This window comes from Chrysemys picta, chromosome 7, assembly GCF_011386835.1.
Source record: "Chrysemys picta bellii isolate R12L10 chromosome 7, ASM1138683v2, whole genome shotgun sequence".
Taxonomy (NCBI): Eukaryota; Metazoa; Chordata; order Testudines; family Emydidae; genus Chrysemys; species Chrysemys picta.
In genome coordinates, this window is record NC_088797.1 from 84,748,560 (window position 1) to 84,761,884 (window position 13,325).

General features: G+C 43.4%; 1 protein-coding gene across 6 annotated transcripts in view; it reads left to right on the forward strand.

Moving 5' to 3' along the window:
- Positions 1–13,325, forward strand: part of TET1 (tet methylcytosine dioxygenase 1) — a 149,973-nt gene that overhangs the window by 18,632 nt on the left and 118,016 nt on the right. For 5 of the 6 annotated variants that reach the window (XR_010589493.1, XM_005297303.4, XM_065553482.1 and 2 more), the window contains one exon: positions 5,907–5,957. The exons of the other annotated variant lie outside the window; for it this stretch is intronic. Coding sequence is in view for 4 of the 5 variants with exons in the window: in XM_005297303.4 (XP_005297360.2) it covers positions 5,907–5,957 (51 nt within the window). In the remaining variant the exon portion in view is untranslated. The remainder of the gene's footprint in view (positions 1–5,906; positions 5,958–13,325) is intronic. 6 annotated transcript variants of the gene reach the window in all.

Consider the following 13,325-nt stretch of genomic DNA (forward strand, 5'->3'; position numbering starts at 1 on the left):
AGCCTTCTGCTGTTTCTGGAGGCTCTCAATCTCTGTCTTTTCTCTTCATCCCCCTGTTCCATCCTCCCTCACAATTGAACCCCCTTAATCCATCCATCGTTTGTCCCCTGAACTTCCTCTACTCCTCTAGCCCCATGAATTATCGGTCTCTTATAAATCCTCTGACTCTAATACATGATCTCACTACCCCCACCTATTCTCTCCAGTCATCTGCTCCCAATCTATCCTCTGCCCACTAGCATCCTGCCCCCATCAGCTGATCCCACCACTAGAGCCCTACGTGGATACAAAATTTGCTAAAAATGATCCGCGGATACCCACCTCCATCTCCTCTGTACTGCATAAGTATAGCTAATTAAAAACAGATAAGTTTTTATTTTGTGAAAAATTTAAAATATGTATATTTGATTTTTTTCATGCAATTTTTAATGTTTCAACAAAAAAAATTCTAAACAATGTATTGTTTTGTTGGGGGAAAATACCACCTTTCACTTGTTTTTTTTCTCAGTGTAAAAAGAGAGAGGAAAAAAATTAAAAGTGAGAGACAATCAAATCTCTGGGCCAAATTTTCAGATCCTGCTAAGGTCCCTTTGTGCTGCTGGAATAATGTGAAAGGACTTTTAAACCAACCCTAAAGGGAAGTTGAGGATTCCCTGGATGTAGAATGCTCTGCTGGTATAAATTTGGCATAGATAGCTTTATGCCACGTTACTCCCCCCCATCCCTGGTGTAGGGGAAAGGAGGGGATACTTACAATTTTTCTTGGGCTGTAGTATAGTCACTAGAGAACTGTTCCAGTTGGTGTAAGTTAAAGCAGGCTTGAAGTTACTCTACTTGTGGTGGGGACCAATTCCACCTCTGGCCAGCCCCAAAGTTGGAGGAGGCAGAAAGGTAGGGTAAAGCCAGTTTTGACTCTTGCATCAAGCATGAGTTTAGGATAGATGACAGTGCCCTGGGAAAACTTCTATTGTATGTCTCCACCCCACAACCTACAAGATTTACAGATATGTCAGTTCCATTTCTTCAGAGTAGGCAAGTAGGCAGAAAATCCTTACACCAGTGGATGAATGTGATGTGTGTGTGGTTTTTATATAATGTTGGAGTGGGGGATAAAAAAAATTAAATAGCTGGCCTCTGAGTTCACTGTGAATGAGGTTTACTATATGTGTGTCACATGACCCCTTCTGAGAACTTAAAAAAGGAATAAACAAATTCGGGCAAGGCCAATTTAGAATTTGATTTGAAGATCAATGAATAACAAGCCAGTGAAGAGGATGGAGTATGGGGAAACTCCCTGCTTCCTACAGCAAAAGAGTAATGTAGCAGCAACATTATGCTCTTCCTTATTTTTAATGAGTATGGACTCAGGAAGACCTTAAAAGAGAGCATTGCAGGAGATGAGATAATAAGGTGATTAAGGCATGAAAAAGGATTTTAGCAGAGGCAGGGTCAAGGAAAGGATGAATTCCAGCTTTTCTGTCAATCTTTTTTTCCAGGCTAAACATGCTTTTCTTTTATTTTCTTCTTGCATAATCTGACCTTCTCTTTGTATTCCTGCTTTGCTTCTTCACCTCTTTTTCTTTAAGCCCCCTCTTTGCCTTCTTAATTATATCCCCTTTCCCTTTATGTTCCTCTGCTCCAGCAGTTTCATTTTCTGGTGTACTTTTAGAAAAAAAGGGGTATATTTTATACTGTGCATATCCAATTGTTTTAAAACTACAACCCAAAAGGCCTCCTTGCCTCTTCAAGTAGATGGCAAAAAATACTTTTCACCTTGTAAAGTTTCAGAAGACTGGGTTGAGCAAAATGTGTACTCCTGCCCTTTGGGAACACACCATTGGATAATTTCTTGTAAAATTATATTTGAATGAAATACAGAGATTCTTACTTTGAATATTTGTAAACAACAAATCTTACTAGAACACAAAATTGTCTGAGAAACGGAAAGAAATTGAACGTATTTCTGAAATATAAAAATCTGGCAGGGTCTAGGAGTGTAGTATAGCTGAGTCCTGAGGAGGGTAGTGGGGGAGGGGTAGCAGTATTTTGCAATGCTCAAAAGTTACTTTTCAGATAAGATAGAAGTGTTAGCTGCTCAGAAGGGAATCCCTGGCTGGCGAAGGGTTTAAGACTGCTCTGGGAGTAGGTTTTGTTTTTCAAGTGGAAGGGAATTGAGAAATGCCTTAGGACTCTGTCCAGAGTGTAGAAAGTAAAATAATATATTTTTTTTAAAGAAGGGAATCAGGCTAGTTTCAGTAGATTGCTGGTTGCAAGGAGTCATAGGTCTGTCCCTCATGTAGGTGGAATGTGAGTATTTTCTTGCACTGGAGAGCAGGGGGATAGCTATTCTCATCCTTAAACTACATTTTGTGCCAGATGTTTCCCCTCAAAAGAAGGATTCTCCCTTCTAGTTTCAACTAGACAAAGTGCTAGAATTACATTGTACCATGCACAAAATGCACACTGAAATCCGTGAAAGTCTGCATGTGGAATTACTTCAGGATATGTCTTTGAAGATACAAAGCATGGGTTAGTTGTCCTTGCTTAACGCAAAGGAATAATGACTTTTAAGATCATATATGGATTTACCTTTGGAGACAACAAGACCCAGCTGGTAGAGTCCATGACTGAGGTCTAAAATCTGAGTGCCGTTATGCATGCACAATCAACCTAGAGAGAATCAGTTTCACATTTGGAACCAATATTAGTTACTATTCTGTTACTTGAATTAATTTGCACATAATTGAGATATAAGATTTGAAAACTATATTGGGCATGCATACATCTTTTTGAAATAACATCCACATAAACTTTCAGGAATACTGTACCTTGAGGAATGTAATGGATTTTGCAGAGACATGACATCATGAAAATCTGGTTAAAGCATTGTGGGCTCTAGTTCATAGATTGTATGTGTAATACAATTGTTTTTATGTAATACACCTCATTTTGATGGAGTCATGACATTTTGTTATGAGTTGGCAGTACAAAGGAAAGAATCTCAAATATATAGGATAAAGGGTATATAATTTTTTTTATATTTAACAAATACTATGCTAAGCTTTTAAAAATACAATAAAGGTTTTATATTTAACAGATCTCACAATAAATGTTACAGAAACACTTTATTAATTATTATGAATATGTACCTTTTACATTTTGTCTTGTTTTTATTCTAATACAAATTGCTGTATCATTGCAGCACGCAATATAGATATTTTGGGTTATTTCACAGCTATCCTCTACCAAAACAGGTTATTTGCTTTCATTCAGTAGTTTGTTTTGTTGCTGTTGAGTCTCAATGTAGGTCTGTGTTGTTTGGAAATGTTGTAGGATCTACTAGGGAAAATTCAGCAGTGCTGTAAAGTTGCAGATCATGCTCAAGTGGCAAGGCGACAAAGTTGTGTAACTTGCTTTGATTTGGCATTCAGTGTACATGCAAAATAATTATAGTTTACACTAGTTTGGTATTCTATGTGGTACTGAGTGTTGAAGATGAGGGGGTATTCATTAAATAGAAGCTGTGAACTTGATATCTAATCATTTTCAAAGAATGATTTAAAAATAGTTTGAACATTGAACCTTCCTCTAAGCCTCTGTGCCATTTTTGTTAATTAAATTTTTTTTATGTTAAACATATTTTTTCCCTGTTGTTATGTTAAAGACCCACACAAACAACAGGGGAAAGTGAAATCCAAAACTAATTGTACACCAAGAACTCTCAAATGCACATAGCTAACAAACTAGGGGGAAATAGTATATTTCTCTCCCCCTGCCGCCAGAATAATTTTACATGTTACTTCTAGTAATAGTGGGTAACTTTTTTTAACTGATGGAGGATGGTTCTGCTTAACCTTACACTCTTATCAGTTCTATTTCTTGCTACACACACACAAATTAATGTGATTGCCTGAATTAAAAAAAGTGAACACTTGTCTCTAAAAAAATGAAAATACATTTTTGCGGGACCATAAAATCTTAGGTAACTGAGGGTACTAGACAGAATTAAACCGCTGCATATGTACATCTTTATAATTTTTAATATGGTTTACCACATGTATTTTAACATAACATTAAATTTGAATACCTTATGTCACCCAGTCCTATCAAAACAAATTAGGGTTCAGGTAGCTAATATTATGCAATAAACAAATAGCAACAATACCTCTAATTTAACTGATACATTTCAAAATGGATTGTGGTGCAAGTCTCCATGTTTACAGCTGTAGCTGCCTAATTTGCACCCACAATCAAGTAGCTAGACATGCATATACTTGGATTTGTATGTTATTCAACTGCAGATGCAAAATGGGGGCACTTCTCTGCTGCAACTACTATCAGATGTAAATTTCCCTTTATTTCCAGAGGCAGTACACAAATGTACAGCCAATTTTCTGGCTGAGACATATTTACTGAAAATTCTTTAGTGAAGTTTTAAGTAAACAGTAAATTATAATTGTCCAACTGGGCCTGATGAGACCCACTCTGTTCCAGAGCCCTCTGAGGTCAATCCCAGTCTTTGCTAGAAGTTAGGCGTTTTTGGATTTAGGCCCTAGTTTTTGTGCAATACCTGATTCCCTTTTTTAAAAAAGAAAAAAATAGATTTATGTTAAATCTAATGAGAGATGTCTGTAAACCTCCCTCGCTGTGGCTGGGACACGTGGAAACTAGTTTGCTAGAGTCCTTAATCCAGTTTGTTCCCTACACTATCCAGGGACGGTTTTTGTTCATTAGATAATGTATTAAAAACACAGTGGAAGCAGACGGAGTATTGAATAAAAGCTGATGTGCGCCGAGAGGGGGCCTGCCTGGGGCCCAAGCGAGCTGAGAGCTGCTCCTTACAGACTCCCTGAAAAATAAAACCTCAGCAGCGTGCTGAGCACAAGGGCACAAGCCAGCGCAGGACGCGAGGCGGGGGTGTTAGCAAAGGAACGCGCGGCCCCCGGCAGCAGCAGACAGTGACTGACACCCATCAAAGCGTGGTGGGCAACGCGCCTGCTGCATCCAGCGGGGGCCTGTCCAGCCTGGGGCTGTGTCCTCGCATCACCTCCGCCTCCTTTCAATATCGCTAATATGTAGCTTTGCCTTATAAAGTCAAACTGCGCCGTACCTTGCCCGGGGGGAGGGGTGCGCTCAGCGGAGCCCGCTGCCTGAGCCCCGGCGGCAAGAGCGGGGCCAAGCCGCCGCCCGGCTCCCCTCACGCCGACCCAGGCTTGTCGCCTCGTCCCCACACGCGAGCCGGGCCAGACCGCTTGCTGCGGGGATATCGGCCCGGCCGCGGCGCTGCGCTGCGCTGGGGAAGCGAGCTCAGCCTCTCCAGCGCGCGCCGCGCGGGGCCGGATCCGCCGCTGCGAATCCATGTCGCAGCTTGTGCCTGCCCTGTGTCCTCTGCTCAGAGCAAAGCCCACATAGGAGACCCTTTGTTTAGGAAGGGCTAGGCAGGGAAGATCAGTTTGGAGCGGCTGGCCTCGCCTTGCCATTGGCTGGGCCCTTTCTGGAGCTCTTTTTGCGAGAGGCATGCCCAGCACGTCCCCAGCGTTGGCAGGCAGGGGCTGCTGCTTTTAAACACCATGATAATAATACCCAAAAAGCAGCCTCAAGAAGTGTTACACTGTAGAGGGTTCCTCTGCAGAAGGAAGCAAGATGGCCACCTCGTGGGTTTTTGCTGTGAAGAATGCAGAGCCTAATTAAGGCAGACTTTCAGGGGGGGAAAGGGTCTTTCCCTGCTATGTTTTTATAGCACAGCTTTTTGTTTTGGTTGCAGTGACTTTACAGTGTAAAGTCTCCATCAGTTCAAATACTGCATATAAAGCATTATGGGTATTTACAGTATTACAGTTTTCTAATAAAATTGGGGATTTAATTTTTTAAGTTAAACTTTATTCTGCAATTTGATATTTTTTTAGGTGCTAACTGAAAACAAAAGGCCTCAGAGGAGAAAGCAAAGAGTTTTAAAGGTAACCAATCATTGCTTTAATAATACTTCCCTCCTCTTCCCCCTCCCCATTTTAAACCGTATTTTATTGTCACTTGGAATAGGAAGGCAAAGGGTTAACTGCTGGACATCAGTTCTTTCCAGATTTTCAGAGGATTAGCTCATTTTAAAAGCATAGGTTTTCTTTTCTGTTTATATATTATGTACATATTTGGATCTTTCTGCACAAGTCTGCAGGCTACAAAGCTTACCTTCTTCCAATGTGTTGAAGATTAATTCAAATTTCATTTAGTCATAGCTTAATATTTATATACTGAGAGTAAAAGTTTGGTGATTTTTTTTCAGCATATAGGTTTGATGGGAACTGAAATTTAAATATTTGAAGTCAGAACTATATCATTACTAAAAAGTTATATATAGAAATATTTACTCAGGAATTCTTTTCTTATTTTAAAACTACAAAATAGTTAAAGAGGATAGTAAGAACTTGTGTACAGTAAATGAAAGGACCTTAAATAAACATGCTATTTATTTTTTATCCTACAAAGTGCACTTAAGTGTGAGAATTTTATTATTTATCTAAACATTTTTTCACCATTCATATATTTTCAAAAGCTTTGGTACATGAGGAATTTGGTAAAAGTACAATACATTAAAATGTAATTTTATAAATGTGGACGTTTTAAAATGAAATTTCACCTATTTCACTTATTGCGTGGTAAATGGATCACAAGAAACTACACTTGTATAAAGAAATTATAACTTATTCAGTAATACAACATTAAATAAAATGCTCAGATTAAGGAAAGAACAGAGTTTTTGAATTGTATTTGACTTGCAAATGTGTCTAACCTCAGGGGTCTGTTTTAATGTGGAAGTAGTTGTGCATTTTAAAACACCTCTTGCATCTTTTATAACAGTAATTGTAGTGGCACAATAGCAGTAAAAGCTCCACCTTCCATTCATTAAATGAATTAATCAATTATAGAACTAATATGTTTCATTAAATCATAATCATGTGTTAATTTTTCATTTTAATAATTGCTTTTTGTAGCACAACAGATATCAGAATTATAACTTGATTTCATTTTAGAAAATATGTGGTGAAAAATGTTTGATTGTAGTGTGAATTTTTTTCCTCTGTTGGTGACAATGATGTCTTTCCATAAATTAATTGTTGTTCAATTCTATAATACTTAGTTGATATGACAAGTTACACCAATGTTGTCAAGGTTCAAAAAGAACAGAAGTCTGGCCTCTGTCAGAGGCAGCTACATTGTATTGAATATCTGCCCAGGGTAGGGCTTCACAGTATGTTTAAGATTTTATCTCATGTCCATTTGTCATTGTTTCTGATTTGGTGGCAGGTTGCTATAGAGCATGATGCTGTCTCTGTTGGCCCTTTGCTTTCTCACAGATTTATGCACAATTTTTCATCCTTGATTTTTAATGGAAAATCTTATTGATAATTTGAGGAAATATTTTCATGCATACTATATCATATGTTGGGCTTTGGACTGGAAAGTGCATTTCTGCTTCGATCTCTCCTCTGTTGAAGTGGTTGTACAGTTATTTCTCTCTGGTTTTATAGTGTACTTTGTGTCTTCTAGTTTTCACTCCTAGTGCATGGTTACTGAATCTGTATTTGGTAAGATTTGTTATTGGCTTATGTCAAGTAGTGTGTTTCTGGATGTGTTTGTCATTCTTCTAGAAGTACTGGATGTTGTTTTTCACTATATGTAATATGGAGCTGGACTCCCTTTATATCAGCTGCAATAAACTTTCCAAAATGAAATATACATCATATACAGTCTGATACCCGATACTCTGGAATAGTAGTTTTTTCTGCCCCTCCTTTTTCAATTGATGGCTTTTGAAATGCCATAATAAACATTTCTGCAGTAACATGTATTGAATTAGAACACCAAGCTTTTATTTAATGATTAATGGCAGATGTATGAATCCAGCAAGTGACACTTAAAATTAAATAATAATCTACTAGCATTTTAAGGAGTTTCCTTGCAATGTGATTTTGATTGTAATGGTAATGTAAACTTCCTTTAAAGGAGAATTTGTAGCTTTCTTTGTTCTAAGGAAGAATATGATAGTTTGTGTTTCTAATTTTTCTTAAGGTATGTCTACACTGCCCACGTTACAGCGTTGCCGCAGCAGCGCTGTGACATGGGCAGTGTAGGCATGCTTTATTGCTGGGGAGAGCTCTCCCGGCAAATTTTTTAAAAACCCACCCCAAAAGAGGGGTGGTAGTTTTATTGCTGGGAGCGCTTCTCCCAGCGAAAAGCACTGTCTATACTGCCGCTTTTCAGTGCTAAAACTTTTGTCTCTCAGGAGTGTGTTTTTTCACACCCCTGAATGACAAAAGTTTTAGCGCTAAAAGTGACAGTGTAGACACAGCCTTAGGGTATGTCTACACTACGAGAGTAGTTCGATTTTACTTAAAGCGAATTTGTGGAACCGATATTACAAAGTCGAATGTGTGTATCCACACTAAGGACAGTAATTCGACTTTGTGAGTCCACACTAACGGGGCAAGCGTTGACACTGGAAGCGGTGCACTGTGGGCAGCTATCCCACAGTTCCCCCAGTCCCCGCTGCCCATAGGAATTCTGGGTCGAGCCCCCAATGCCTGGTGGGGCAAAAAATGTGTCGAGGGTGGTTTTGGGTAACTGTCGTCATTCAGCCGTCACTCCCGCCCTCCCTCCGTGAAAGCGCCGGCGGGCAATCAGTTCGCGCACTTTTCTGGTGATTGACAGCGCAGATGCCACAGCACCACGAGCATGGAGCCCTCTGCGATCATTGCTGCAGTTATGGCCGTTGTCAACACCTCGCACCTTATCATCCACCTTTTTCAGAGGCAGATGCTGAGAAATCGGGCGAGGAGGCTATGGCAACGCGGTGAGGACATTAAGTCTGAGAGGGGCACAGACCTCTCACAAAGCATGGGACCCCGCGCCGTGAACATCATTGTGGCAATGGGTCATGTTGATGCTGTGGAACGGCGATTCTGGGCCTGGGAAACAAGCACGGACTGGTGGGACCGCCTAGTGCTGCAGGTCTGGGATGAATCACAGTGGCTGCGAAACTTTCGGATGCGTAAGGGAACTTTCCTGGAACTTTGTGAGTTGCTGTCCCCTGCCCTGAAGCGCAAGGACACCCGGATGTGAGCAGCCCTGACTGTCCAGAAGCGAGTGGCCATAGCCCTCTGGAAGCTTGCAATGCCAGACAGCTACCGGTCAGTCGCGAACCAATTTGGAGTGGGCAAATCTACCGTGGGGGTTGCTGTGATGCAAATAGCCAACGCAATCGTTGAGCTACTGCTCTCAAAGGTAGTGACCCTGGGGAAACGTGCAGGTGATCAGAGATGGCTTCACTGCGATGGGATTCCCAAACTGCAGTGGGGCTATAGATGGAACTCACATCCCTATCCTGGGACCGGACCAGCAGGCCAGCCAGTACATTAACAGAAAGGGCTACTTTTCAATGGTGCTGCACGCACTGGTGGACCATAGGGGACGTTTTACCAACATCAACGTTGGATGGCTGGGCAAGGTTCGTGACGCTCGCGTTTTCAGGAACTCTGGTCTGTTTAGACGGCTGCAGGAAGGTATTTACTTCTCGGACCAGAAAATAATTGTGGGGGATGTGGAGATGCCTATAGTCATCCTCGGGGACCCAGCCAATGCCCTGTCTCATGAAGCCCTATACAGGCGCCCTGGACACTGAAAAAGAACTCTTCAACTACCATCTGAGCAAGTGCAGAATGGTGGTGGAGTGTGCTTTTGGACGTCTGAAGGGGAGATGGAGAAGCTTACTGACTCGGTCTGATCTCAGCGAAACCAATATCCCCATTGTTATTGCAATTTGCTGTGTGCTCCACAATCTCTGTGAGAGCAAGGGGGAGACGTTTATGGCAGGGTGGGAGGTTGAGACAAATCGCCTGGCTGCTGATTACGCCCAGCCGGGCGATTAGAAGAGCCCAGCCGGACGCGCTGTGCATCCGGGAAGCTTTGAAAGCTAGGTTCCAGAGTGAGCAGGGTAACCTGTGACTATTACGTTTGTTTAAACAGAAGCTGAACCTGCCCTCCTTTCTCTACCCAGTTAATGTTGACTATCCTCTCCAGTTACCAACCCCCTTCCCCCCCCTTCCAACACACTTTTAAAAATAAAATATATGAAACTTTTTTTTATTAACACCGTTTTCTTTATTAAGGATTTCATGGTAAAGTGTTGAAACTGGGATGCAGACTGTGGTGGGGAGCGGGTGTAGTGATGGAAAGGACACTTCTAAACTCGAGGAATGACAGGTTCCTGCTCCTAGAGTGGTCCGCAGTGGTGGACTGGTCGTTTCAACGGAGCCTGCCACCCCTTCTTTTCGGGACTCTGTGTGTGGGAGCTATGTCACTTTGTGGCGGGGGAGGGCGGTTACAGATCCCCTGCTGCGTGGCTCTGTCCTCCAGGCTAAGGACTGCTGCATAAGATCTGTAACCGCCCTCCCCTGCCACAAACTCACATAGCCCCCCCCCCACAGAACATGAAAACCACCTCCCAGGCTGACCAGGGTGCCTAGTGACTGCAATGTGTGTGTGACCTTCTGCTGAACCTGCCTCCGTGTCTGTACCCTGTAAAGGTGACTGTCCTCTCCAATTACCAACCCTCTTTCCCCCCTTCAAACACACTCTTCTCTAAAAGAACATGACGGAAACAGTAATTAACAGAAACATATTTTTTATTGGTTTCAGAGTAGCAGCCGTGTTAGTCTGTATCCGCAAAAAGAAGAACAGGAGTACTTGTGGCACCTTAGAGACTAACACATTTATTTTTTATTAACAACTACACAGTTAGGGGATGAAACTGGGATGGGGGCTTGGGTGAGGTGCTTTTGGAGTGAAGGAAAGGACTTATCAAATCTTTGAGAATGAGAGCCTTCTGCTACTTGAGCAGTCTGCAGGGGTGGAGTGACTGTTTTCACGGCCCCTGCTACCCCTCCTTCTTGGGACTTTGGGTGAGGGGGGTATGGGACTTTGTGGTGGGGGAGGGCGGTTAGAGATAGAATGCAGCGGGGCTCTGTCCTCCTGCCTCTGGTCCTGCAGAACATCTACAAGGCGCCAGAGCGTGTCCGTTTGCTCCTTCATTAGTCCAAGCAGCGTTTGAGTCGCCTGCTGGTCTTCCTGCCGCCACCGGTCCTCCCGTTCGCTGTGTGATCGCTGGTATTGCGACATGTTCTCCCTCCACTGGGTCTGCTGTGCCGCCTCGGCTCGGGAACAGCCCATAAGTTCTGAGAACATCTCGTCCCGTGTCCTTTTCTTTCGTTGCCTGATCTGCGCCAGCCTCTGGGAGTGGGATGCCGGGGTAGCTCGGGAGACACTCGCAGCTGTGGGATGGGCAAAAGGGAGTGAATTCCTCACAAAGATACAGTTTTACGAACAGTGAATATAGTCTTTCTCTGTGAACAAGACCACGCACAGTACCTATCACATGCACACTCAGTACAAGGTTGAATTTTCGGCCTTCCCATTGAGTGCCTGGGGTCTTGCTGTACAGATCACACAAGCGGGGCCGGACAACGGAATTCGGCTAGCAGGTGGACATGGTAAGCCGTAGACTTTTGGCTGCTGAAAGCTTAATTTATAGCAGTGCCCTCCTTTCACGTTCAAAGCAATGCCCCTAGCGTTGGCCAGTTCCTGCTGCCGGCAATCCGGCCAGCATGAACTCTGCCCCTGTCCCACCCCCCTCGCGGCTGTCCCCGGGAAAGATCCCTGCATGCTGCCCCTGTCCCGCCTCCACCGTGTGGCTGTAAACCGCCGGTTACAATTATGTAAAGGAACAGGCAATCAGTCCCAATACTAACATTCCCCTAATTCAAAGCAGGTCACCATGAGTGATATCACTCTGATGAGGATTTTGGAGACAGAAAAAGACCGCATGCTGCATGAATGCCAGCGAAAACCAGGGCCGTATGCCGCCATGCTTTGCGAGGCAATGATCCCGGAGTACTTGCTGCTAGCCTGGAGCGGAAAAGTTTCCTACCATAAAGGACGCAATAAGGCCGCTCTCCCCAGGAACCTGATGCAAAGGCTTTCACAATACCTCCAGGAGAGCTTTGTGGAGATGTCCCAGGAGGATTTCTGCTCTATCCCCATACATATTGACAGAATTTTCCAGTAGCTGCACTGGCAAGGACTAAAAACTAAAGCGCCTAGGGCAAACTAATCATGAAAAAACCATTGTTAAGATACCATTCCTATTCTGTTCAAAATAAATGTTTAAAACACTTCCCTACTGATGTTTCCCCTGATTCACGGTCCGGGTTACCGCCTTGGGAGAGTTGGTAGGGGATCTCTGTGAGGGTGATGAAGAGATCCTGGCTGTCGGGGAAATCAGCGTTGAAAGCGCTGTCGACTGCCTCGTCCTCCTCATCTCCTTCCTCATCTTCCCCGTCCGCGAACATCTCAGAGGAAGCGGCTGTTGACAGTACCCCATCGTCAGAGTCCATGGACAGTGGTGGGGTAGTGGTGGCGGCCGCACCTAGAATGGAATGCAGTGCCTCATAGAAACGGCACGTCTGGGGCTGGGATCCGGAGCGTCCGTTTGACTCTTTGGTCTTCTGGTACCCTTGTCTCAGCTCCTTGATTTTCACGCGGCACTGCGTTGCATCTCGGCTGTATCCTCTCTCTGTCATGGCTTTTGAGATCTTCTCGTAGATCTTCGCATTCCGTTTTTTCAATCACAACTCCGAAAGCACGGACTCATCGCCCCACACAGCGATCAGATCCAAGACTTCCCGATCAGTCCATGCTGGGGCCCTCTTTCTATTCTGCGATTGCTTGGCCATCTCTGCTGGAGAGCTCTGCATCGTTGCCAGTGCTGCTGAGCTCGCCACGATGTCCAAACAGGAAATGAGATTCAAACTGGCCAGACAGGAAAAGGAATTCAAATTTTCCCGGGGTTTTCCTGTGTGGCTGGTGGCTGGTCAGAGCATCCGAGCTCGGACTGCTGTCCAGAGTGTCAACAAAGTGGTGCACTGTGGGATAGCTCCCGGAGCTATTAGCGTCGAATTCTATCCACACCTAGCCTAATTCGACATGGCCATGTCGAATTTAGCGCTACTCCCCTCGTTGGGGAGGAGTACAGAAATCGATTTAAAGAGACCTCTATGTCGAAATAAATAGCTTTGGTGTGTGGACGGGCGCAGGGTTAATTCGAGTTAACGCTGCTAAATTCAACATAACCTCCTAGTGTAGACCAGGCCTTAGATCTTAATGAAAGGTAGTTCTTGTAAATATAATTACATGTATGTTTAAGGAAAATATGGATTAATCAATTAAATATATCTTTCAGATTTAAGTTGTTGGGACTATCACTTTTCTTAATA